Below are 26,111 nucleotides of genomic sequence, written 5' to 3' on the forward strand. Positions count from 1 at the left end.
TCTCTGTCCCACTTCCAGTTCCTCCGTGCTCTCCGCAGAGACCAGGATCCTGAATAGAGCCTCATTCAAACCTGATATCTGATGATCTGGCCTGTAAAAGTCTCAGCCAGGACGCAGAGGACAGAGACAGACAGCCGTCAGCGGATCTACGAGGCACCTGGAGGCTCGTTAAAACCAAAGCGTCCTGTCATGTGTCCACCCTGAGATGTTCTTTCTCTTTCTCAAACACACACACACAAGCTCGGACTTTGACATCGTTGAGTTTATTCAAGAGGGTGTTTTCTTGCTTCATGTGTGGACCTGCTCTGATTAATCTGCAACTGTTTCTTCGTATAAAACCAGTGTGTTTACGACAGGAGAGAAAAGCTGAAAAATCAAACAAATATTCCATCCTAAAGATGAATTTTTCTGTCAAATACCATAAAGTTCTGTACACGCTCCACTCATCCATACTGGGATCCAGCACGCAGTGTGAAATTTGGTGGCCGATTACTGCCATCTATTGGCAAACCTGGGAACTATACTTTTGATTTTAAAGGGTCAGTTCACCCAAATTAGAAAAGAAAGTCATATTTTCTCACTTAACTCTGGTGGTATCTAGACATGGAGATAGTTTTGGCCTCCATCTAAATATAATGGAGGTAAATGGAATTTCATTGGTGTACAAAGATGCACTGAACATACAGTATAGTATATTTAAAGCAATAATCAGTATTTTTATGTACATAAATGATCAAATGAGTAAATGAGTCACTGGTAGAGGCAAACTTACAGTGAAATAAGTGTGTTTTATTCTATTTTGGATCATTGTTTTGGTTTTTCCAGCCTGCATCTCCACTCTAATCGACATCTTTTCCAGCTGCAGCAGGCAGCCTTTTAATACAGGCTGTGATAAACCCGCTGTATGCAGCCATCCTAAGCACCAAACAGCAGCCAGACAAAGTTAGGCTCATGACGGGAACGGTGCAGAGGCAAATTAGGTTTACGTGGCCAACATGAAGCCAGAGGGAAGGAAAACACCAAGAGAATATATTAAAAAAAAACCCGACACAGCCAGCTCTTTTGACGATAATGTAGTTCGGTTTATCACAAAAGACGGCACTGGCAATTCTTCATGGTTAAAAAAAACACCAGAAGATGGAAAAGGCTGTGGGTGCAAAAAATCTTGTTGTCCCACACAGAAATGTGAGAATATAATCTGGTCAGAGAGCTGACGGACCATGACGGCCAGTTTCAGCCATTTTGTTGTAAAAGAGTAGACCTCTTATTACCAAAGTGTACATAGGATGTTGGTGTTTTAGCTGGTGAAAAAAAAAAGCGCAGCCAGACATTTTTCCTCAGGAGCTGGTGGAGACCAAACCACAGGCTAAAAGGAGGGTGAATATTAGCTTTACAATCATCAAACGGCCAGAAAAATGAACGTTAATGTTACTCTTTGTCTACTGTAAATAGACAACCTTTTGCAGATAACTAACTGCCATAAAAGGTGATAAGGTTTGTTTTCAGCTTGTTCAGCTGCCCCCAAGTGACCCAAAAACATCAGTTAATGCAGTAAATGACATCTTACAGGGGTTTGACTGTCATTCACCTCCATTGTAGTGGAGTCGAGGCAGAAATCTAAGAGATAGATATCTCAAAACCTGCATAGATACAATCTAAACTATCTAAACTATAGATACCACTGGAGTTAAGTGAGAAAATGTATTGTTGTGTAAATTGGGTGAACAAAACCTTACAGATGTGGACTATAATTCAGACATACAGTATATCACAGTAACTGTGTTTTTATCTCTAATTAAATTCAGAGTGACTCTTTTCATGGCACAATAACTGTACAGGAACCTATACGCGTGTTACTGGTAAAGGAACATATTAACAACTATATTAGTAATATAACAAGTATGTAGTATCTTACAACCACGCGAAAAACTATATCAAATTCTTCCCACAATAATACAATATGTGACATAATTGCATAAATTCTGAGGTACACTGACTTTTAACCTTAATGTACAGTATGTGTTAATATACAAAAATATATGACAAGTATATTTAGGGGAAAAAAAAAAAAAACTTTTACACATCTGTAAAAAGGGATAAATACTTTGAGCAATATATAAACACATGGGCAGTACAAGGCGACCACATGATTGGCTTTGTCATGTGACAGTATGGTTGGTTTTGACATATATATAAAAATAGGTCTGTGGTCTGATTTACACATTTCAACCAATGTGGAAAAAGAATTCTAATCATACCTTGAAATATATGTTGATCTGCAGAATTATCTCCAGGTTTTTATCGGAAGTAAGTGTGTTATTTTTTGCCAGCTGTGACTGCCAGCAACAAGCGAAGTCAATGTGATACATTTAGAATACAGGTCTGATAAAGTAGTCATAAAGTGAGAAAATCCGATTTACAGACTAGATCCTCTGTGAAAAAGTGTCAATGATTTTATACATATTTTATAAAAAGCTCCAGAGTAGTTGCAGCCTCCTGTTGATGAGTTGCAGAACTTTATACACGACAGTCTCGACTCCCCCTGGTGGCAGCATCCTGCAGTGCAGTCAGTACAAAATGCACACACGCTTATTCTCTGCAGGATCAACTCAACCAGGGACCAGGTGCTGGAGTGTTTTTAGTTTTTTTGGCTCTTGGTGGTCCACATTCATATTTATATGAAGTCGGGGTTGGAAGCTGATCCCACCCCAGCCCCCCCAGTCCAGGTTCCTCGCTCAGCAGTGAGTTCTCCTTATTACTTCTTGTGTGACCCGATCATGACCTTTGAGACAAAGTTGACGATAGCGCTGGCCGGCTGCTCGGGGTCGTGCTCGGCAAACAGATGACACATGTTTTCGGTCTCACTCTGAGACTTCCTGGCTACAAATCCGAAGATCCTGCAGGAAAGAGACGGAGATAAACAAGGATATTTATATATAGAGGTTGATTCTCTTACTAAATTAAAATGACACCCAAAATCTGTCCTTGAGTCCCTGAGTATCAACTACCCCTCCCTCCCTCTGCAGGTTTGAAACGTGGCTGGAAAAGGTTTGTAGACTCTGGTGTACTTGAATTTTCTTAAACTTATCTCAAATACCCAGAAACTACTCCTAATCCACTTCTGTGCTGCCCATCTGTATGCTCAGTATGTTACTAACACTCAAATATAACAAATACCTTCATTTAAATGCTCAAAATGTTTCCTTCAACAGGGATTTAAAGCTTCCAGGAGGGTTACACCATGTAAGCACTGCCATATTTTATAGTGTTTGGTACGCAGGGAGCATACAGATGCACAACAGAGAAGCTGATTCTGTTGTAGAACTGGTTTGAGAGGTTTCTGTGGATGTTTTGATATTTTCTCTACTGTGAAACGTTTTCGGCACTGGAATCTATTGTGACTGACATGATAAACCTCTCAAGCTGATACTCAGAGAAAGATTTTAGGTGATGAGTCACTTTAAGGCCATGCACAGTCTGGTTCATGAAACATATTTGTTGTTCAGACCTTTGTCTCTTTGTCAAATATAAAATGACAATATACTCATATCCAAACTGTAACATGTGGCAGGTCACAGCCTCTGATGGTCTTATGATCTTCCTGAGACCTCTGACCAGACTCCAGACATTAAATGAAAACAAAACATCATCACGAGACAAAAAGAGAAGTAAAGGATAATAGGAAACATTGAGAAACTGGTGCAGTGAAAGAAACAAAACATGAATAAAAAGGGACTTACTTTGCAGTGGAACTGCTGCCTCTTGTCCATCTGTTTGTGACAGAACGACACGATATCACACTAATACTGTCTGTCACTGCATTCATTTGTATATAATATTATACCTCAATATGTCATTCAATATAAATGTACAAATAACAGCCTCTCTTCTGACTACATTCTGATAATAACACTTAAAACACTACTTAAACCACTTATGTGACTTATCAAATAATAATTTTTGTAATTTTTGTAATATTATGTAATCATCTTATGTAATATGTAAATGCCGTATATACATTATGACCTTTATGTTTGAAAAGAGACTGCATGAAAACCTCAGAATCTAAAGTTATATGTACTTATAAAAGGAATTTTAGAAACAACAGTATGTTTTAGTGAATTTTGCATGAAAGACAAAGCACTGTAACACCATGACAGACAGACAGACATGAATGTTGAATAGTTTTGTTTTTTCATTGATTCCTTGATTCCAAATTATTCTGTTTTTTACCCCTCATACAGCAAATATCTTTAGTTTTCAACAATTTTATACTTCCAAAAATAGTTTTTTATCATATGCAACACCTTTTTTTCTGTAAATGGTCGCTTGTAGGACTGGCTTATTTTACAGAAAAAGCCAAAACTTTTGAAAGCACAAATCAACTTTGAGTTGTCTTGCAAAATTTTATGCCTTTAGAAACACAATTTAAATCATAATAGTCATGAGAATGACTCAGACTGCAACCAACCAGGATTTAATTATCGTTCAGAAATGATGGAGCCCTTCAGCCTCTCAGCAAGATTGTTTATTACTGTGTGTGTTTTCATGTGGATTTTTAAAATTAAAATATCAATTAAGAGGATTACGTAGCTGAGGTGTACTCACTTCCTGCCCTGTGGATCCAGAGAACAGAAGATGACCGTATTGACTGCGTAGTGTCTCCTGAAGAACAACCTGCAGGAAGAAACAGACAGAAAGCTGAAACAGAGTCTGTGTGAACATGAACATGTAGATTCCTGTGAGATCACATCTGGATCCGTGTGTTTGGGCTGCAAGTGCAGGGAAAACTCACTTCCTCTGGTTGTCTGTGAGCGTGATGCCCTGCGCCGACACCTTGAAGTGGACGACGGTGGAGGCCGGCGGAGGGTCCATGGCGAGCGTCAGCGTGGTCGCCTTCTGAACCGCCTGGTGTCCCGTCAGAGACTCCAGCGCCACAGAGCCGAGGTACCACACGTTACATGCTAACAGACACAGATATTAAAGGAGTAGTTAGACACAAAATCAAGATATTATCAACTGAGATGGAACTGAACGGACTGAAATTTGTGTTTTGATACAAACTTCAGTTGAGTTTTTAAGTGATGCAGGTTGTGTGCAGATAATAACTTCATTAGTTTTACACATGCATGGTTAATTAAGAATCAAACAAATACACAGATTTCGTTGTACCTGCTCCCTGTTTGAGAAGTTCAGCTGCTGAGTTTGTCGCCGTCTGTGCAGAAGAGTCGGTCAGATCCTCCACCGGGTCTGGAAGCAAACACACTTCAGAGTTCACTGATCAAGACGCGTACAAACTGCATCTATGCAGCGTATAGTTGCAGGCAAACATCCATGCACACACATGCAAGTAAAGCTGGGAAGTGCTAACGAATTCCAGAAGTAGTTCCAATTTAGTTGCAGTTTTGAAACATTTCTCAAGATATTTTTTTTTTAATTGAAAACGTGTTCAACTTTTTTGAATGTATAATATAAAGAATCTTATCATTGAAGAGAGACTTTGGCCTCTTATTGGTTACAATTGATGAGGTTGACATGTAAAAATATATAGGACATATGAGGAAAAAATATTTTTCATATTAGAAAAATATGTTTGCAGATCATATATTTACAAGAAAACTTTTGGTTATTGAAATCTAACATTTTTAAGACCTCTGATTCAGGGTTGGTATTGGTTTAAGTTATTTTATAACAAGGCCAATATTATATTGCTGTTTGGTTACTAAAACTGTTACATTACATTACAATTTTTAAAAGTAACTAAGTTATATCAGTTTTTTCTACAAAAACTTAAATAAACTCAAATGCATGAGTCCATAGTGTATAAACACAAGCTACTGCTCAAGAATTTTGCCTAAAAAGAGTATAAAACTAACCTTAAGGGATAATTCAACAGAGTTCAGTGCAAAGAAATGTAAAGAATTAAATCTAAACCTCAAGATTTAGTGTCAACTTTCGGTCGCAATTGCTCCTCGAAATGTAATAATTAAGGTTTGATACTCTGCTCTACTTCTGTTACTGTTTCAAGCCTTACGCAAAAATTGCCCTGCATCAGTATCACACACACACACACACACACACACACACACACACAGCCTACCTTTATCAGGCAGGATGAGTTTACAGGGCAGAGCCAGAGGGGTGATGGAGTGCTGACACACCAGAGCTGTGAGACTCCCTGCAAGGAAAAATAAAAAAATAAATTCATAATGAACATTTTATAAATAGACCCATTAAGACTCATTATACTGTATGTGAGGAATAACAGAGCCAGCTGCACCTCATCGTTTTGACCAGTAGAGGGCAGCAGAGGAGATACATTTAAACCCTGAGATACAGAGATGTAATAACCTCACTGAGTCCATCCTGGTGGACTATTGACAGATGAAGACGTTCATTTATTCCATATTTTTTTGAGTTAATAGTAATTTAGTTGAGTCTTGAGTCCATTTTGCACTACTCTCTACTTATACTGCACTACAATTTCACTCCACTCCATTTATCTGACTTGTATCTAGACACATGACTTTGCAGATGAAGATTTTACATACAAAACATGAGATAAAAGAGATTATTTTTAAAGTATGCATTGCTGTGGATTAAACTACCCAATAAAGGAGTCTGACCTTACAACCCTGCAGCTGCTATGACTGCTTAAATGAAAATGAACACAACGATCATTTAATTTTAACTACTTTAACATCTTATTATTGTGACTTTTAAGATGTGAATGTTTTCTTTCAGGGTTGCATAGATACACCACACAAGGTCAGTTAATATCTGACACTATCTGATATAACCACATTTAGATATTAGATAGAACAAAAGCAAATAGGCAGAAAGTATCCAGGAAACACTGAATACAGCAGCAGTATTCTCACCAAAGTATGGCTCGTTGGGGCAGCCTTTGAGACGAACTCCTTTCTGTGTGCACTCTATCAGGAAGTGTCTCACCAGCTCATTGGACAGATCTACTGCAGACACACAAAGAGCTACTTCAGTACACATAGTTAATAGTTAAGCTGGAAGATAGAACTTTTTGGAACTTTGACACAACAAAAAAATACGTCTGTGTATTAAAAAATCCTGCTAAATGAGCCCTTATATCAGCAGCTGGGAAGTTTAATTAATAATATTGTATTGCATGAAAATCACCACTGAATGTGATTTATACATTTAGCGAATAAAATGCAGTCTTGAAGGACGGGTTCACAGTTCAAGTGTGTCTTAAAACATCAGTCAGGAGCCCTTCCTGACCATTAGAAGACCCCCTCATAATGCACTTACAATGGAAGTGATAGAGGACAAAATCCACAGTCCTCCTTCTGTGCTAAAATGTATTTAAAAGTTTATCTGAAGCTAATATGAAGCTTCAAATCAAGTAGATATCTTTCAACGTTACAGTCTTTTTAGTGGCAAAGTCCCTTTTTTTGTTACTATACTTCCACCTGCAGCTCAACAGGGAAACACTGTCCGAGGAAACACAAAGAGGTTATTTGATGCTAAAAAGACTGTAAATGTGTCAGATATCCACTTGATATGACTAACTCAGACTGCTGAAGCCTCATATAAGTTTCACATCAACTTTTAAATGCATTTTGGCCTCCTATCACTGACATGTGAAAGCACATTTGAAGGGGATCTTTTAATATCCAGTATGAACAGGAAGAATGATTACAGCGAGGAAAACCTCTTTCACCGTTCATATGGACACTTGACTTGGAAATGTGTGAACCCATCATTTAATATCCAGCAAAAACAGAGCATATTGTTAAACTCTTTTTGCATTTTGAACGTACCTTTCTTACTCTGCTGCATCACAGATGGAGGGGGTGTGGCCACCTTCATAGCCAATCCGTACGCCCCACGGAATGAATGACTGTCTCTCACAATGAAAGAACCTGGCTCTTTGTCCTTTAACACTGCGATGGCTGTGCAATAGATGAAGACAAAGATAAGCTAAAGTTAGAATCATCATGCTCATACTGTATATGGAGACAAGCTTTGCACAAGACTGTATTATCTGCTTGGACGTGGCTGTTAGATTCTCCGGTCCAAGACCAATGTTTACCTTGGTCTCTGGAAATGTCGGGCTTGTACCAGAACTTGGAAGTGTCCTGAACAAACTTCACAGTGTCCTGCTTACTGCCAAACTCTGCAAGAAACAGATTAAAGCTCTCTGTTAGGTTTTAGTCTGGCTTCAGCCCAAATATGACAAGGCAGCAGAAAGAAAAATAAAGTGAAAAAGAATCGGTTAAAGGGTCAGTGCACCCAAATTACAAAACTATATTTTTCTCACTCAGTACTAATAGTATCTAGACATGCACAGTTTTTGTTTTATTGCTATTTCTGCCTCCTATACAGGAAGTCAATGGATTTTTCCGTGGTGTTCAAAGCAGCGGAATTAAAAAAACAAAATAAATCAACAGCAGGGGATGTTTCAGCTCCACAGACCTCACAGTGAGCAGTTTTCATATGAAATGTCTCAAAATATTATTGAAATATTAAAACTTTTTTTGTCAAAATATTACATAACTTTTCTTATGACTTGAAATATATCAACCTTTCAACTGAATTATTCCTTGGTAGCGGTGGCAAAAGTTTTAGTGTTCGTGATTATTGGGGCCCAGAATGACTGAAGTTGTACCCATCAAGCAAAAGACATTTGAAAAAATTTGCAACGATCCTGTGAAATTTTGGCATGTGTTGCCTGTGCAGCCAGTAAGTTAAAAGTACTTATGTGTTTATGCCTATAAGGTCATGTCTACAAGGTAACCTTAGTGACGAGCAGCGCTGCCAACAAAATCTATGAGCCAAAGTTTAGTTTTATCTTAGAGGTGGTCCAGTTTTGATCAATGGTCAATTGAGGAAGTTTGGGTGGAGTGATACGTTGCAAGTTCCAGGGAAAGAAAGCTTTTTTTATTTGGCTTTTGGCATTAACATGGTCCAGAACTGGATTATTTTCAAGGTCAAGTTTGCAGATTGGGAAAATTGGGAAGCGTTCTTAAAGTCTTAGTGTGCAGTATTTCTATGAAAAATATTGGGGATTTGAAAAAGTTGCAGCTCTCATAAACATTTCAGGGCTTAGCTGAATTAGCATTAATTGTAATTGCCACCTAACTTGCCCAGGAAGTTCAATTTTTTGTACAAATAGAATAAATCCACGACAACTTCATCTGTATCTTAAGATCAAACTACTATTTCCAATGTCATGAAGAATGGCTGATCATATATAAGAGGTAGATGGAATAAAGTGAATCTGTAAGTGCCACAGATACATAACGAGACCTCATTCTTGGACTATCTGGGACTGTATACCTGCTCCGGGTGACGAGGCCCCACTGAGTCCTCTGAGGGGGTCAGGGGTCATGGAGTATGTGAATGGGATGCTGAGACTGCTGCCACTGTGAGGGCTGGAAAATCCGCTTAGAGAAGGGGAGCGGGAGCCAAGATCTCCCCCCTCACCCACTCTCCTCTTCTCAGGCAGCAGCGGAGGGAGGCCCCCGTCTCCCCCGAGGCTCAGACCCCCGAGACCCTCCATGGCCTCCAGCAGGCTGTGGTCCAGGCCTCCGTTCCCCAACAACAACGAGGACAAGTCTGTGCTGTCTGTCTCCCTGTGGACCCCCGGACCCCCACCCAGGCTTTTCGGGACCCCCCGGGGAGAACTGTGGGCATTGGGAGTGCTGAGGGAGAGAGGAGGTGAGGGCTGCGGGGGGATCGGGGAGTTCTGGGAGTTTGGAGTCCGGTCGTGCCACGCTGGAGGCGGAGTGGAGCTGCAGAGGAGAAGGAGAGCGGGTTAGAAGTGGAAACAAAGACTTAAGAGTGTCGATTTAATCAGTGTTGTTATCATCAGGTACAGTATGTTTCCAAAAGTTTAAACAAGATAAATGAAGCATTAAAACAAACAGCATGTAGCCACACAACTGTTTCACTTTGCAGTCAATGCCTGCAGCATTTTATGTTTTAAATTCAGTACAGCACTGCAAAAATGTCTGTGACTGAGTCCTTAAAATCTTATTTCCACAAAACACGTAAAAAAAACGGCAAGAACTTGTTTCTAATGGAAATCAGCAGGTTAAAGATATTTTCTAAAATCATGTTTTATTTTTCAATTCTGGTGCATTAAGCCTCTTTATTCTGTCTTGTTTCAAGACACAGACATTGGAATTAAATATGAAATATGGACAGGAATTGATACTCTCTGTAGTACAGTAGCATTTGAAGTGCATATTTTGGTCCCAAAACATAGTACAGAATGGTGAGCAAAATATTATTTGCTTGTCAAACCACTCAACCACCGGGACAAACTGGAAAAACAAATTGGTTGAAAAACAAACAGGTCAGTTCTCTCTGGTGCACAAACTATGGAACTGGGATGACGTTTCTTAACAACCTAAAAAGTACAGTGACTTAAGAATTTCTGTACTGACACTTCTTGTAACTTATTGGCCAACATATATGAAAAAAAGAAATGTTATTTCTTATTAAGTAACACAAATAGGGATGATGGTATCTTATGAAATTTGTTGATACTAGCCTCAATATGATATTTGAGCTTTGGTATCGATACCAAAACAATACTCGTTTTGACATGTTAGATTGAGAAATATGAACATGTCCGTCTACAAAAAGAAGCCAAACATCTCAAATATTAAATGTTGGTTTAACACCCTCAGCTGAACATGAACCTGAATTAAACAAAGCTGGCAGTCTGTTTTAAATTCAGAGAATAACCTTTGAATACTTGACAGTTTTCGATACTCGGATACTGCTAAGTGTAAATGTCAGAAAATAGTGAAAAATGCCAATGATTATTCCCTGAAGCTCAAGATAACATATAAAGATGACTTGTTTGTCTGACCAACAGTCAAAAACCCAAAGATGTAGAGTTTACTATCATGGAAAACTGCAAAAACTAGCAAATATTCACATTTGGGAAACTACTACTAGTGAATTTTGGGCTTTTTTTTGCTTAAAAGTGACTTAAATGATTAATCAGTTATCAAAATTATTGCCAACTATTAGTAGTTTGATTAGTTAATTGCAGAAAATGTCTGCAATCAACTAATTAACCAATCATTTCAGGTCTAGAGTACTACCAGGTGGGGGTCAATAGGGGCCCAAAAACAAACTTTTGCCCTGGGGCCCACAGAAAGTTAATCCAACAATGGTAAGAATGCAACATGTGGTGTCTTGGACAGGCCAATTCACTGTACGCTATTGGATAGTCACTGAAAACACACCAGGTATGTGTGAGGTGTGGGTACCTGTCTGTGTGTGGGAGGGGGCTGCCTGATGACACGGAGCACATGGAGCCAAAGATCCTTTGACAGGAAGCAGGATTGACTGACACTTCTGATCTGAACAACTCTCCTTCTGTGGAGCCGCTGGCGTGGTTCATGCTGTCCAGGAAACTCCGGGAATCTGCCAGAAAACAAAACAAACCCATCAGTCAGTCCTCTTTTACTACACATGGCTCTGATATAAAACACTGAAGCACTGTACCGTAAAAAGGTCCCGTAAAAATTGGCAGGATATGTAACAGTTCCATAAACTGTAATAACTGTCTACCTGCTAACTGCTACTCACTGGTGTTCATGTTTGCTGTCGTTGGGACTCTATGTTTGATTGGATTATACAGCTGTCGACATGTAACAGTAGAGAAGAAGCACACCTGTCATGTTTGACAGAAATTAGGTGTGTTTAACCTTTATTTGTCCAGGAAATAATTCCTGCATTAGTGGGCTTTTTGAATTTTTTTGCACTGTAAAACCAGTTTTCTAGCTATATTTTTTGTAATTGTCAACAAATCCATGAAACGACTAAATATATTACATCCTCTCCATCCTGTCTTTGGCACTCGGATTCTATTTTTAGAAACACATCACAAATATATAGTGTGAATTGTTAAACAAAACGGCTCTATATTTTCCTTTTTGGACAACAATGGAGCTCTATGGCACAGAGGAATACGATATTTCAGGTTTTAGATTTGTTTGTATGTCAATTCATTATTGGTTTTGTTTTTCTCATAGGATTTGTTGACAATAATACAAATATAGAATATCTCTAAGCGTATCCAAACCATGTTTCTCCTAGGATGAAGCAAGGGAAAAGCTAGCTTAGCTTTGCATAAAACCTGGATCAGGGTGAAACAGATAGCATGGCTCTGTCAAAAAATACACCTACCAGCACCTCTAAAGCTAATAACTAATTCACATGTATCTTGTTTGTTTAAATCAGGTTAGATTTGGTGTATTTTTTAAACTTTAGACAGAGCCACGCTGTTTCCCCCCGTTTCCAGTCTCTATGCTAAGCTAAGCTAACAGCCCCCTGGCCCAAGCTCTATACTTGAAGGAACAGTTCAACATTTGGGGGAGTAGGTTTATTTGATATCTTGCCAAGAGTTAAATGAGATTGATAACACTTACATTTGTACAGTAAATATGTAACTACTACTGCCAGCACCCAATTAGCTTAGCTTAGCACAAAGACTGGAAGCAAGAGGAAACAGCTAGCATGACTCTGTCCAAAGGTAATGAAATCCGTGTACCAGCACCTCTACAACTCACTAATTGACATGTTATATTTCAGTTCTTTTTAAAGCCTAAGCCACGCTTGTTGTTTCACCATCCTTCCAGTCTTTATGCTAAGCTAAGCTAACAGCCCCCTGGCCCAAGCTCTGTACTTAAAAGAACAGTTCAACATTTGGGGGAGTAGGTTTATTTGATATCTTGCCAAGAGTTAGATGAGATTGATAACACTCATATTTGTACAGTAAATATGTAACTACTACTGCCAACAGCCAATTAGCTTAGCTTAGCAAAAAGACTGGAAGCAGGAGGAAACAGCTAGCATGACTCTGTCCAAAGGTAATGAAATCCGCCTACCAGCACCTCTATAACTCACTAATTTACATATTATATTTCATTTCTTTTTCAACCCTAAGCCATGCTAGTTGTTTCATCCTCCTCCTTTATGCTAAGCTAAGCTAACTCGCTACCGGCTGTAGCCCCATATTTACTGCACAAACACAAGAGTGGTATCAATCTTCTCATCTAATTCCCAACAAGAAGGCAAATATGCACATTTCTTAAAACTATTTCTATAATCTAATATTGTAAACTGTACAACCAGCTTTGGCAGAACTCTTACTTCTATATAACCATGCCAGATAAAGTGAGTTTGAACTAAAACTTTGAGTGAAGCAGAGATTGACAGCATACAAGAGAAGCAGAGGTGTGTGTGTGTGTGTGTGTGATGTCGGAGTGAGGGCACTCCAAACATCCCGACATGACATCCTGACATTCTGACAACACAGTGTGTCATTCAGCAAACCGAGGGCAGGCCTCCTCAGGCCACAGACAGGCCTGTGAAGTACGATGAGTCACCGTGAAAAGAGTCAATCATTATAAAGAGCTCCTTGTTCGGCCGGTTGCCCTCCCCTCCCCTCCTTCCTCTCTTCCGCTCCTTCCCTCCATTCAAGGACTCTGAGATGGAGGAATTTGGACTCAACCGCCAGCTTTGTTTGCGCTCATATTGGACAAGCTGCATCATCTCAAGTGGATTATATAACCGACCGCACATGTGTCATTAATGAATTTGAAGAATGCTTGAATGAGTGCATGATGCACCAGCAGCACACACACACACACACACACACACACATATAAAGTGCAAATGTGCACGTAGCCTACTATCCGACAGTTTAAACAGTAACCACAAAGTAATGCCAGCAAACTTAAATGTCCAGGCGCATGTGTGAAAGAAAGTGATGGAAAATACATTTACTCAAGTAGGCTACAGTTTTTAGTTACTTGTAATTGTACTTGAGTAAGGTAATTCTTATTATATTCTACTTTACACTTCTACTTCTCTACATTTCAGAAGGAAATATTACTGTATTTATCTGTAAAGTTTGCAGATTCAGAGATTTAAATCACAAAACATATGTTCGTCTTATAAAATATGATGCATTGTAAAAGACTGAACTAGCAAAGAGTAGTAAACAAGTAGTAAAAGTACCATCTACAACATACATACTACATAATGCTGCTTACATGTTAATACTTCAGTAATAATAATAATGCAATAACATAAAACATAACAACATATTGCTGCAACATGAGTACTTTAGTACACTGTACTGATAATACTTCTTTACTTATTTCCAGCAAATCTTGAATGTAATGAAGTATTTTTACATTTTTACACTGTGGTATTCCTACTATTATTTTAGTAAAGTATCTGAGTGCTTCTCCCACCACTGGTGACAGGTTTTTGGTTTAACATGACTTTTCCCATGGCAGGAGGTCTCCCCCCCACAAACTGCTATAGTGTCTACATTATGTACGGTGTATCAAATATCCATAAGTGTGAACATACTGGCAGCTGCTCTGAGCAGAACTCAATTTATTACTGATTGTTAGATTTGTGTGTTCAGTGTCAGTCTGTCTGTTTATACCTGTTTGCATGATACTGACGGATATATTACTGACTGAAAGTATAAAATAAATAGATGCATGTAGTCAGATACTGTACTAAAGAGGAACTTGTACCTTTATTTTGCAAGAATGTCTACTTTTCCTGCACAACATGCTTGTTTCTATCTTATAGATGATTTCATTTCTAAATATATTTTATGCTGTTGCTTTTTGTGTGTGATTGTAGTTTGTTTATGTGTTATACATGTGATTGTATGCTCTCTGTCTCTCTATCTCATAGCTGGAAATGTGCAAATAAAATGATTACTACTATGACAGATTTCACATACAAAACCTACTATAAGCTCATAAAATATGTTGTAAAGGTGTCAAACAGTATCTAAAGATGGACACACCTTCATACAATTCAGAATATATACTTAAATTTTGCTGCTTTGCATAAAAAATTAAATTTTGAAAGCAGGATTTAACTTGTAACGGAGTACTTTTACCTGAATAAAGGATCTTTCACCACTGTGTGTCTGTATCAGGCAATAAAACATAAATAATAATGAAAATATACCACAACAGATATCATAATTATGCCATGATAATGAAAATTGAGTGTTTTATTTGTCTGTTAGAACTGTCATTTATTTTAGAAATGATCAACTGTAAGTTTTTGTACATTTCTGAACTTTAGCAATGATTTTCTTTCCCTGTTTGACATTTACACTTGAAACAAAAGACTGATTATCATAATCTTGCAGGGAGGCTTTCAATGATCCACCTGCTGTAAAAATAAATGCTGGAAGAATGATATTAAAGAAATAAATCATCCATCTATTAACCCATTAATCTATTCATGCCAGTTATATTCTGTTAAAGGCTGCAAAGGGACTGAAATTATTCTGCCAAAATGCTGGATGCCGACTTGTTGACGTGTCAAACTCGACACTCACCTTGAACTTTTAAGTTAAAAGGTCAAGAGCTTAGAGCGAGTAATGTGGTCCTCTGCTTGTAATTAGACAAACCACTTCTAGTACAAACACATGCACACACACACACGTTGCGAAAGATCAGATATTCAAATGTTCTAGTTGTTGATGCTTGAAGGAAACAAACACAAAAACAAACTGAGGGGAATGCACTGAAGGCCACAGGATTCCTCAAACATTCCCACAGTCACTGTCAGTTTCTTTCTCTCGGGGATGATTCCCGGAGAGCCGGCGACCTTCGTCTCTCCCTTTTCCCATGGCTGTTTCTCCTCACTGTGGTTTGACACATCTGCTGCTACACAGCTCATCCCAGCTTATCCAGATAATTACAGAACAGCCAAAACTGCGGCAACGCTGGCTGACCCCACCCTGACCTCTGACCTTCCAACCGGGCTCCGCTCTGTAGGGCTTCCCTGGTCGTTATTACACTCGAACACACCTTTCACCTCCTGTATCCATGCTACGCGGTATCCATAGCTACTCACTTTCAGCTAGACATGCAGTCTGTGCCCAGTGTGAAGCAGATGTGGTTCATTTCTAAACGCCAAAGATCAGACTTGAAATTTTCCCCCAAATTTGCTCTAAATTAAAACAATTTTGCACAGAAGCGGGACTGTGGATTTTTGCCCCCATCACTTACATTGACAGTGCATGATAAGGGATCTTCTAATGGCCAGTATAAACAGGAGGAATGATTACAGCAAGAAAAAACATGTGTCAGTGTTCATTTGGGCACCTGACTGTTGTTTTATGACAGATATGAATCATTGTGAACCGGTCCTTTAATATCTCCATGCTCTCTGATGTTTTCTGCCATGCTTGAGATTCTTTCATCCAACTACCGGTTCAGTTGGATCAGATAACAGTGTTTACGTAACTTCAGGAATTCAGAGATGAGCAAAATGAACTCCCTTAATTGTTATCTGCAGGACAATTACTGGCATCATAACTTCCACCTTGCATCAGCGTCAGAATGGATTAGCTTTTGTTGAGGTTAATTTAGTTAAACACTTGCTGCACGATCAATTAATTACTCATCAGGGGAGGGCAACTTGTCAAACTTTTGGTGTGAAAGCCCCGTAAGTTTAGTTTAATATATTGTCACTAATTAAGTCCCCTTGAACTGGAATGTATTAGTAAGAGAAACATACCCTAACATACAGTCCAAACACCTTACAGACTTTACCATCATGTTGAAACTTTCGGGTGTATCTATATTTTCTGGAATATGTGGAGTTTGTTTTGCTCAACAGTGTCCATTTGTCCATTGTTTTCTCCTCAGTTGCGCAGCTCTCAGTGAGCACAAAGCCTGCTTAGTTTGGGTCGGACCGTGCAAAACCAATTCCAGATGGCACGGACCCATGTGGGCACGACTGCCAACCTCCACCAGCCAACAGTCTACAACACACACACACACACACATTTCCCTGACACAGAGAATGACGGTTATATGGCTTAGACTGAAAATGCGTGCATACCTTCATGCTTGCTATGGAGAGAAATCCCATTAATCAATAAAAACCACGCTGAGGTTATCTGGAGCTAATATTTCCCTCTCATATTTGCCACCTCAGACCACACTGGCTGTTGCATAAGCAGGTTGGAATGAAAGGGGAGGAGGGACACAGAGAAGAAGAAATGCAGATGAGAGATGAAAAACATACAGCTGTCACATGTTTGGTGCAGATACAGGCGTTCTGTGTTTTATCTGACAAAGAAATGCTTCTCATCTCTCCATTTGAATTCCACTCACGCATGCAAACATTTACTTGCAGAGCAGCATCACAGTAGACAGAAGGGGTGAGCCTACACATAAACACACACACACACACAATGATGCACATGCAGTTATGCAGAACAACAGTGGGTTTGAAGACTCCCCGCTGACCACAGGAATGTGTGCACACACACACACACATGCACACATACACACACTCATACGCAGACTGACGCTGACAGGTCTTAAGGTCTGTGGCGCGTTACAGCTGTTCACAGTGATCACAGGCTGCAGCCTCTCAGGGGGATGAAGAGGAAAAGGGAGCAAAAGAGCAACTTTGAGAAGAAACAGGAACGAAATGAGGAGGAAGACACCTGCTGTGGCCCTGAGATCCACTGAAACTCTGTAGTATTCAATGTAAATGATTGTTGTTTTTTTTTAAAATAGTTTAGTGTAAAAGTTCTTATTCACTAAAATAAATTTAAGACTAAGCCCTGATAGACAACACTCACAATGCTGGATCCTGATGATCTGATACTGTGGTAATATTTAATGTCAGTGCATAACATGATTGATTGACATGTATTTGACCAATAGGAACCAGACTGGGTGCGTTAGGCTGGTTGACATGTTCCACCTGAGCTGCTAAGCTAATAAAAGAGTTTGTCTCAAGTGTATATATTATATTACAAACACAACAGATACTAGCTCCACTACATTAAATGCTTAGTTGAAGCTTAATTTCTGATTAAAATTCTGACAACTTGCCTGTTTGGATGATTTAAGCTACTGTTCAGTAAACTGGTTTCCTGTTTACATACAGTCGTGCACAACAGGGGAGGAAGAAACTCAAGCAGCAACTTGCTGGAAACCAGTAAAGAGGTGAATTTATATGCACACACAACTTTTTACAGCACTCTACTGCTAGCTGACACAACATGACAGTATTTAAGTTATAGCTGGCAGCTACTAGCAGTAATAACAGACTCTACACAAAGTTACCTCTACATGTAACGTTAGCATAAAGCAAAAAAGTAACATTACTGCATATGAAATACCTGCTGTTTGTCTATTGCACAAGTTCAGAGCACTGAAATCCCTTCATTCAAGATATTAATTGCATTGGCATGTTTGAAAATCTGTCTGTTTATCATCAAAATACACCAGACACCACATATCTGCCAGGCAAGTAAACAGGCAACACTTTGCTCATATTAAACTGTTAATACAGGATTTCTCATATTGTTCACCCCATAAACTCAACCCAGGTTGTTTATACCCTCTGTTTGCATGCATATTGCAACTATGATGTCAGTTGGAAACCCACATATCACAATAAGTCCAGATATTATGAACCGACTGCAAACTGCAACTGGTTTTATTATTGGATTAATCTGCTGTGTCCATTGCAGAGTTGCACTTTCTGTTTTAGCATCTGTAAACTAAGCTCACATTTTGATCAGGACACTCACAAAAAAAATATACACAACGATCTCTAAGAGACTATCCTGGCAAAATAAAACTAAAAAAAACGAACCAATAATTTGTAGATTTATCTGTCGAAAGTAGTTTCAAAAGTAGACTACGACCCGGGTCAACATTAAGCATATTTTAGGGTTCTGAGTATTTTTTGGTGACATTGGCAAAGAATATGAAACTTTCCCTTTAGTGAATGTGATCAGTTGTCTGGTTTTTACCCTCCTACACCAGCAAAAATCAGCCAAACTCAATCCCTGCTGTGTCTTCCCTCCTACTCCTATTCAGAACCTCTGATTGTTCAAACAGAGCATTTTTCCGTAACAAACTGGTGGGCGGTCGTCTGTAAATTAGATACTTGTGTCGTCTGTTGGTGTTTGGACAGACAGCTTTATCGAATCAGTGAAGTGGCAGAGGAGAGGCGAGTTACGAGCCAGGCTGAAGAGGGAGGGAAGAATAACAAGTGGTGAGGGAGAAACGGGGTGAAGGGTAACAATAAATGAGGCTGTGTTGAAAGAAAAGGTTATGGGAACGAATGGTGTCATCACAGAGGTGTTTATTGGTGTCTGAAGTATTTGGATAATCGCTTGATAGTTTTATGAACTGCAGTCCGAGCTACTGTAATGTTTTTGACTCACAGGGGAATTTTTGACTCGTGATGGACTGGCAATTATAAGAATATTTGTCCTATCTCATCTATTATGTAATGTCATGTAGAGAGACGCCTCCGTTTTTCTCGAGAACACGATAAGAATCAATATTTTTCATGTATGAAGGAAGTCTCAGCTGCAAAAAATGTCCCAGTTATTTGATCGTGTTTTGCAGCTGGATTGAAAATTCCTGAGCCTCTACCCATCTGGAGAAATGATCACGGTGCACAAATTGTTCTCTTGTTGGGTTCCTACATGATGAATGTTACAATGTGCCACAAGGCCAGCTCCCCTTTTTCTAATTTGTTGTTATGGAAAGATATTGGCACAAACAGCTCAGCGTCACTCTCTCATACTTTTGTCCACAAAGTTTGGTTTTGTTTTCATGGCAGCTTTCTGATTTTAATAAGAAATCATCAAAGTCTGTTTCGGAGCAGCTTGTCGCATTAACTATAGATTTGGTTTTTTCTATTGATCCAGTTTAAAACAGGTACATTTTGGGTGAAAAGTGAACCTTTTGGACTGTCTAGGTTAGATATAACAGCTGTTTTAACAGTATATTTCAACATGTTGTTAGGACCTGTAACAGTTATACGTAACCTCAACATCTTAAGATCACTTTTCAGTTTAACCTGGCTTTAACTAATAAGAAACCTAAGTCAAATCAATGTTTAAAAGTGTCAACTCTGTTTGTCCACAGCAGGATCATACTGACTCCCAACTCTACTGGCCTGAACTTGAACTGTGTTATTTATTGCTATGTTTTTCAGGAAGTATATCACTTATAAATGTGATCTTCCTAAATACATAAATGTGTTTGAAGGTTAATTAAGGATAACAATAAAGAATCATCTGTGTTCTGCCCAAATTTATCATGACCCTTAAATCTGTAAGCCTGTGATATCAATACTATCCTTTCAGTCTTCAGACACATGACAGATCTCGCACATCTAATAAGTATTAACCACAGTCGACGGATGAAGGTAGGTCAGTGTGACTGAGGGAGTTATTCAGTCTCAAAGTACTAGTCAGTAATTGGTTATTACACTTAAAGAAAAAAATAACATTAATGTAACGCTTCTGTCCGACTTCCACAGTCTGGAGGTTGAAGTGCCGACTGGAATAGCTGATTAAACCCAGCAAGAAATACTTGTTAGCTCATGATTTAAATGATCAAACTCAATTATTTCTTGCATTGGAATCAGAAGAAATGCATCATTTAATAAACAACAGAAACACATGATGCTGAAAGTTTGGAATTTTGGCTAGGAAACGTAGCACCAAGCTAGGAAGAGATATGCAGGGTAGAAGCTCACCATTGACCCCTTGTAAGCAGTTAGCACCGTCTTTAGCATTGGTCCTTTTTCAGCATGCAACTCAGAAAAGCCCAGAAAAAACATCTAGCTGTCATTTAAACTGGACAACAGTTAGTTTTAGTAGATTATAACCTTTATTTTATTGCCTATATTTTCAACATATAACCATCTGTCACAGGTTCACCTTCAGAGTGACTATTTTTCATGCTGTTCGCCTGCCTGACCACCAACTTCCCTGTCATTGCAGATCCTGCTGCCCTGCAATCATCTCATTCCTCTCACCTGACTTTCCCCGCCCATCTCCTCACCTGGATCCCGTTATCCTCATCAGTCACTCTTCACATATACTGGCCTAGATTCACTTACACCTTGCCAGACTGTCTAGTGTTCTCATACCTATCTGTGGTCGGCTTTCCTGTTTACCAGTCTGAAGATTTTGCCTGTTCCCCTTTGGATTTGTCTGCCTGCCTGCCTGGTTTATGACCCCTGCTTGTTTTTCAGGCTTGATTAAAGGATATTGGACTCTGCTACTGCTTCTGGGTTTGTGCTTTTAGGTTCTAAGGTTCTGAGTCATTACACCATCTGTACGGGATCTCCTGGACAGACTTCTTGGAAAAAGTGCTTAAAAAGTGAAATCCTGGCATATCCTGGGAGCTTACTGCTTAAGACACATGCCACATAACCGTTAAATCCGTGGTTTGATTCTGGCAGCGAACCTTTGTTGCATGTCATTCCATGTCTCTCTCTCCCCTCGTTTCCTGTCATCTCTCATCTGTCGCTGTCCATTACAGGCATAAAATGTCCCAAAGTATATATGAGGAAATCCTTAACATTCATTAGTGTTAACAAGTGAGGTGCCACTGCAGTAATCCGCCTGAAACGCGTATTTCTCTGTACTTGTTTTAATTCATGACTGCTTTAAGCTCCAATAAACTAGAAAACATGAGTCTGTTGCAAGGTTTACGTCCAAATTTAGTGCAAATTTTAATTGAAATTAGTGTTTCCACCCACTGCTCAACGAGATGATTAATTAGAAGACCACCAGTTGAACCTTAAGCTGTGAAAAATAGCATAGAAATGTCTTTATATGCTATATGATTTCATGTATTCATTTGAGGAGCGTTACAGTCTCATCGCTCCACACAGATCTGATGTTTTAGTCTGCTGCTATTTTTCATCTCGTCAGCGGACGCTTGAGTGACATTTATGTCATATGCTTCATGTACATCGTGATTTAATGGCTGAATCTGTTTCCATTGGACTCTGTCAAATTTTGCTTTTATCGACTCTCCAACTCTCTTTGGGTCCTCTGAGGCTGTTTCTTGTTCTTTTCCACGTGTCCATATGGAGACTGTCTCTGTTCCAACTCAGCTGGGGTACCAACCACGAGTACAAATCTCATCATAGTCATAGTGATGAGGTCCAAGAAGCTCCTAACGTCAGACCAACTGTGTCAAAAAAATGCAGCCTCCTACAAAAGGGTGCAAGGTACTAGAGTAGTCTAACTAAAATGATTGGAAAAGTCCAATCTATATCAATCTGACAACGCACTCCATTGTCCAATCAAATACATGCATGCACACATTCCAAGTGGCGAGCATCATAAGTCTACCATTTACCCCACAAACGTCAAGGTTGATAACTTTCCAATTGTGTCACCAGCAGGGTCTGGCATCTGATCGACCTTCAAAACTCGACTTCCAAACTCACACTAGATCTTCTCATGTGTACCAGTAGCTCATTGTGTTTTCTGTTTTCAGTCTGGATGATCTTATACTGCATGTTTTCTCAACTGCCAACATTTTATTGCTTCACTGCTCCTTGTACTGCACTGAAAAGATGCACTATGGACTGCTCATTATATAAATTTCATACTTCCTGCCATTTAGCACGTCTCATCATGCTGTTGTGTTCTGCAGAGTAGTTATACCAGACCATTATGTCATGAGAGATAACAGACCTCTTAGATGTCTTGTGAGACCAATGGGACAATTGATGTTCTGCTAAGTCTCACGCAGGCTGGGTTTGTGATACACAATCCGTGTTTCCCCTCATTCCACTTTGGTCTGTGCACCCTGAACTGTGTCCACTGTGTTGTCAACATTTTCCATCCTTGAGGATTTCTGATTTTCTGCCTCTTTGCCCTTAATTTCCTGCAGCCCTGTGAAAGTCAGACCTTTCTCACACAACAGACGTCTGCACAGCATCTCCAAACAGCACTCCTCATTAACTTTTGTCTCACAGAAAAAATTGTCGACTTTCTCCAAACTTGCATGTGGCAGTTAATATTTTCAACCTGCTCACAAGCCTTTGCACAAAATTCCTTTTGTGTTTGCTCTCTGTGAAAACCACACGTCTCCTGCGGGGAACATTTTTATGTTGCATGAAGCACAGTTTCAGCTGGGTCAGTCTTTCCCGTTTCATCATACGTGGAAAATTCATGCAGTATTTTCATGGATTTCATGAAACTGCTGCAAAAGTTCGAAACTAGTTAACTTGTGGTTCTTCAGAAGATGTTGATCCGTTGTGCATGACATCTTCAGGAAATGTGGTAAACCTCCACAGCAATAAGCACCCCCAACAAAAACGACGAATCTTCAAAGACTTTTTGGTTCAGTTCGGGTCATTAGTGCAAAAAAAAGGGGGGAAACGGCCCCCTCGGTTAACCACCAATACATCAGCCTTCCATGACTCCATGATAGAGGCCAAAATAGCCTTGAACGGGATGAGATCATGAACGCAGCAGTGGAACAAACCACCTCACCATCTCACCATGTGTGAGATGTCAGAGGCGCTACGGAGACTGCTGTCCAAAACATTAGATCAACAACAACATAAAAAAATGTCTTTTTAAAACAGAGAAAGGTGAGGTTTTTGAAGGGGGCTATGTTTGGAAAAAGGGAAAAAGGCATCTGACACTGAAAAATTCCAGAAGCTGTTTGCAAATACCAGAGGCCAAGAGGAGAGAGGGGAGTGTTTCTGTGCATGTATGCCCTCCTTAAAATTCCCAGAAGGGACAGAGAGAGAGATAACGCTGTATAAACATGCAGAAAAACAGATCCTGGTGAAAGAAGGAAAAAAGGATAAAGATTATAAGGAGAAGAAGGAAAAGTGTTACAAGTTCATAGATTAGTCAGAAACCTGAGAAGATGGGGATGGAAACTTTAGAGTTTTGGTGGTTTGCAGCCTGAGAAGAAAATCATTCAATCTTTCTGACACGAGCGTGCATACGTACCGAGAGATGCAGTCATGATGTGACACTCTCAGAAGTATCCCGAAATTCACCGGTTTCCTGTTTACCCCAAAGTCTCTGGATCTCTCCTTCACCTTCCTGTTTCAACGTCTCTTTCTCTCTCTCTCTCTCTCTCTCTCTCTCTCTCTCTGGATTTGTACGCTCTGCCTCCCAGTGTGAATGAAACTCTCCTTGTTACCAGAATCTCCTCCTCTCTCTTTCACTTCAGCAATCTGATTCGACTGACTTGCCGGAGCTTTTTTTTTTCTTTCTCTGTCTCTCTCTCTCTCTGTCTCTCTCTCTCAGGAGCTGGATCGCTGTTTCGCCGCCATGCCCAATTCCTTTCGTCCCCCAGATGGAAAAATAAGCTGCCTGTTTGTTCCTAGCTTGTTGTGACACCGCTCGACTTCTGGGTTTGTATGGAGGGAGGGACAGAAGGGAGGGAGGGAGGGAGAAAGGAGAGAATTTCTTCCCCACCCTCCCCTCCATCCTTGTCTACATACCCTCCCTCACTCCCTCACTCACTCCCTCCCTCCTCTTCCTCTCACTGACCACTGAGCATTGTTCCTGCCGGGCCACTGCGAGTACTTTCCCCCAATCAGGATGGATTCCAGGGGGGTCAGAGGTTACATGTGGCCTTTTATGGACTAGAGAGGGAGAGGAGGTTGTGGTGGTGGTGGTGGTGGTGGTGGTGGGTTGATCTGGGGGTTGGGGGTGGGGGGGTTTCTATGGTCTCTCTGTCAGGGCATGTGTGTCCACTCCCACCATCTGCTTGCCACAAACACAGAGACAATGGCATGCAGACACACACTGACCACATCTCCTGCTATGTGTCTAATCTTAGCACATCATAAATTACACCCTAAAGCTCTTGATTGAATTGTGTTGCGTTTACTTTTGTTTCAGCGGAGGCATGTGCTGCGTGCCTTTATTTTTAAACTCCGTGTCACAGGAAATGAGCTGGAATGGACATCAGCTCTGTCCATCTGTGCTGCTGGTTTATCAGTTTTAAAAGGGCAGTCTGTCATTTTCGAAACGGCGGGCCAGCTTTCAGATGTTACGGATGTAAACAAAAACAGAAAACAGTGATAACATTGTGTCCCTGTATTAAAGGAATAGTTTGACATTTTGGGGAAACACGCATATAAACTTTCATGCCAACACTACTCTCAAATTTGTCTGTTCGACATGAAGCTGGAGCCAGAAGACGCTTAGCTTAGCTTAGCTTAGCATAAAGACTGGAAATGGGGGGAACCCGTTAACCTGGCTCTGTCAAAAGTAATAAAATCTTCTTATTAGCATGTCTAAAGCTCACAATCTAGCACATTATATCTCATTTGTTCAATCAAATATAAATAACAGGTAGCGGACAGCTCCAGGCTAGCTGTTTCCCCTTGTTTCCAGTCTTTATGCTAAGCTAAGCTAACTTCAGGTACATATTTAGCAGACAAATATGTAAGTGGTATCGATCTTCTTGTCTAATTTCCCAAAATTCACCTTTAAAGGAGCTGTCAAAAGACTTCAGTGTAGATTACAGGTTGTAACTTGAAGTATTGTGGACATTGACTCTGTCTTTCTGTTGCATTTGTGTAAAAGTTTTTAAGTTTTAAGAGTTTAAAACCCTAATCGTTAATTTTTCAACCATACAAATTTGACTCGACTCAAAGGTGTGACTGCAGAGCTTCATCCTGTCCGCTGTGGCCTCTCTGGTCTGCGTGTGTGTAGTTCAGTTTTGACCTCAGTCAAACAGACACGCAGACCTGCAGCTCTCCATGACACAGAGAGAGAGAGCAGAGGAGAGAGACGGAGACAATGATGTAACCCGGTCGCTATGGTACGAGTCTGACCTCACTCCCTGCGCGCTGTTATTGGCCGGAGGCTACACAACCACTGCCCAAAGGTTGACGCCCAGAAGCGTCCCGAACACGGCAAAATAATAAGAAAGTAAGAAAATACAGGCAGAGTCTCTGTAGATACATACACACACTTCTAGCAGGTCATAAGTGATGATTGAGAGGGATTGTTTTTGTATGAGTCTATACATAATATACCTTTTTAAATGTCAAATCCTTAATATTTTGACTGTATAATCAATATCTGATCTCTTGTACTCTATTCTACATCCAGACTCCTTCAGACCTGCTGATTAATTCACTGCTTTTCATTCCACACTTTGTTAAAATCTAAGGATGATCAAACATTCTTCTTCTTTTTTTTTTTTTTAAAGTTTATATTAGTTCTTTGGACAACATCCCCATTATATTCTCATGTCTTTATTTATTGATTGATTTACATTGAT

At 39.8% G+C, this 26,111-nt stretch overlaps 1 protein-coding gene and 1 long non-coding RNA gene across 4 annotated transcripts in view; one reads left to right on the forward strand and one right to left on the reverse strand.

The window, feature by feature from the left end:
* Nucleotides 1-244: 244 nt before the first annotated feature.
* Nucleotides 245-26,111, reverse strand: part of LOC137187385 (tensin-3-like) — a 59,627-nt gene continuing 33,760 nt past the window's right edge. For 2 of the 3 annotated variants that reach the window (XM_067596236.1, XM_067596238.1), the window contains 11 exons: nucleotides 11,268-11,424; nucleotides 9,319-9,773; nucleotides 8,072-8,155; nucleotides 7,800-7,931; nucleotides 6,882-6,974; nucleotides 6,101-6,178; nucleotides 5,173-5,250; nucleotides 4,796-4,964; nucleotides 4,609-4,677; nucleotides 3,741-3,770; nucleotides 245-2,897 (listed from right to left, as the gene is read on the reverse strand). In XM_067596236.1, coding sequence (XP_067452337.1) covers nucleotides 2,756-2,897; nucleotides 3,741-3,770; nucleotides 4,609-4,677; nucleotides 4,796-4,964; nucleotides 5,173-5,250; nucleotides 6,101-6,178; nucleotides 6,882-6,974; nucleotides 7,800-7,931; nucleotides 8,072-8,155; nucleotides 9,319-9,773; nucleotides 11,268-11,424 — 1,487 coding nt within the window. In that variant the 3' untranslated portion in view covers nucleotides 245-2,755. The remainder of the gene's footprint in view (nucleotides 2,898-3,740; nucleotides 3,771-4,608; nucleotides 4,678-4,795; nucleotides 4,965-5,172; nucleotides 5,251-6,100; nucleotides 6,179-6,881; nucleotides 6,975-7,799; nucleotides 7,932-8,071; nucleotides 8,156-9,318; nucleotides 9,774-11,267; nucleotides 11,425-26,111) is intronic. The other variant, XM_067596237.1, reaches the window with a different exon arrangement.
* On the forward strand, nucleotides 12,839-21,107 carry LOC137187387 (uncharacterized). Its single transcript, XR_010929200.1, has 2 exons — nucleotides 12,839-18,020; nucleotides 20,828-21,107. It is a non-coding gene; the product is annotated as an uncharacterized lncRNA (long non-coding RNA).

This window comes from Thunnus thynnus, chromosome 8, assembly GCF_963924715.1.
Source record: "Thunnus thynnus chromosome 8, fThuThy2.1, whole genome shotgun sequence".
In the NCBI taxonomy this organism is placed as follows: Eukaryota; Metazoa; Chordata; class Actinopteri; order Scombriformes; family Scombridae; genus Thunnus; species Thunnus thynnus.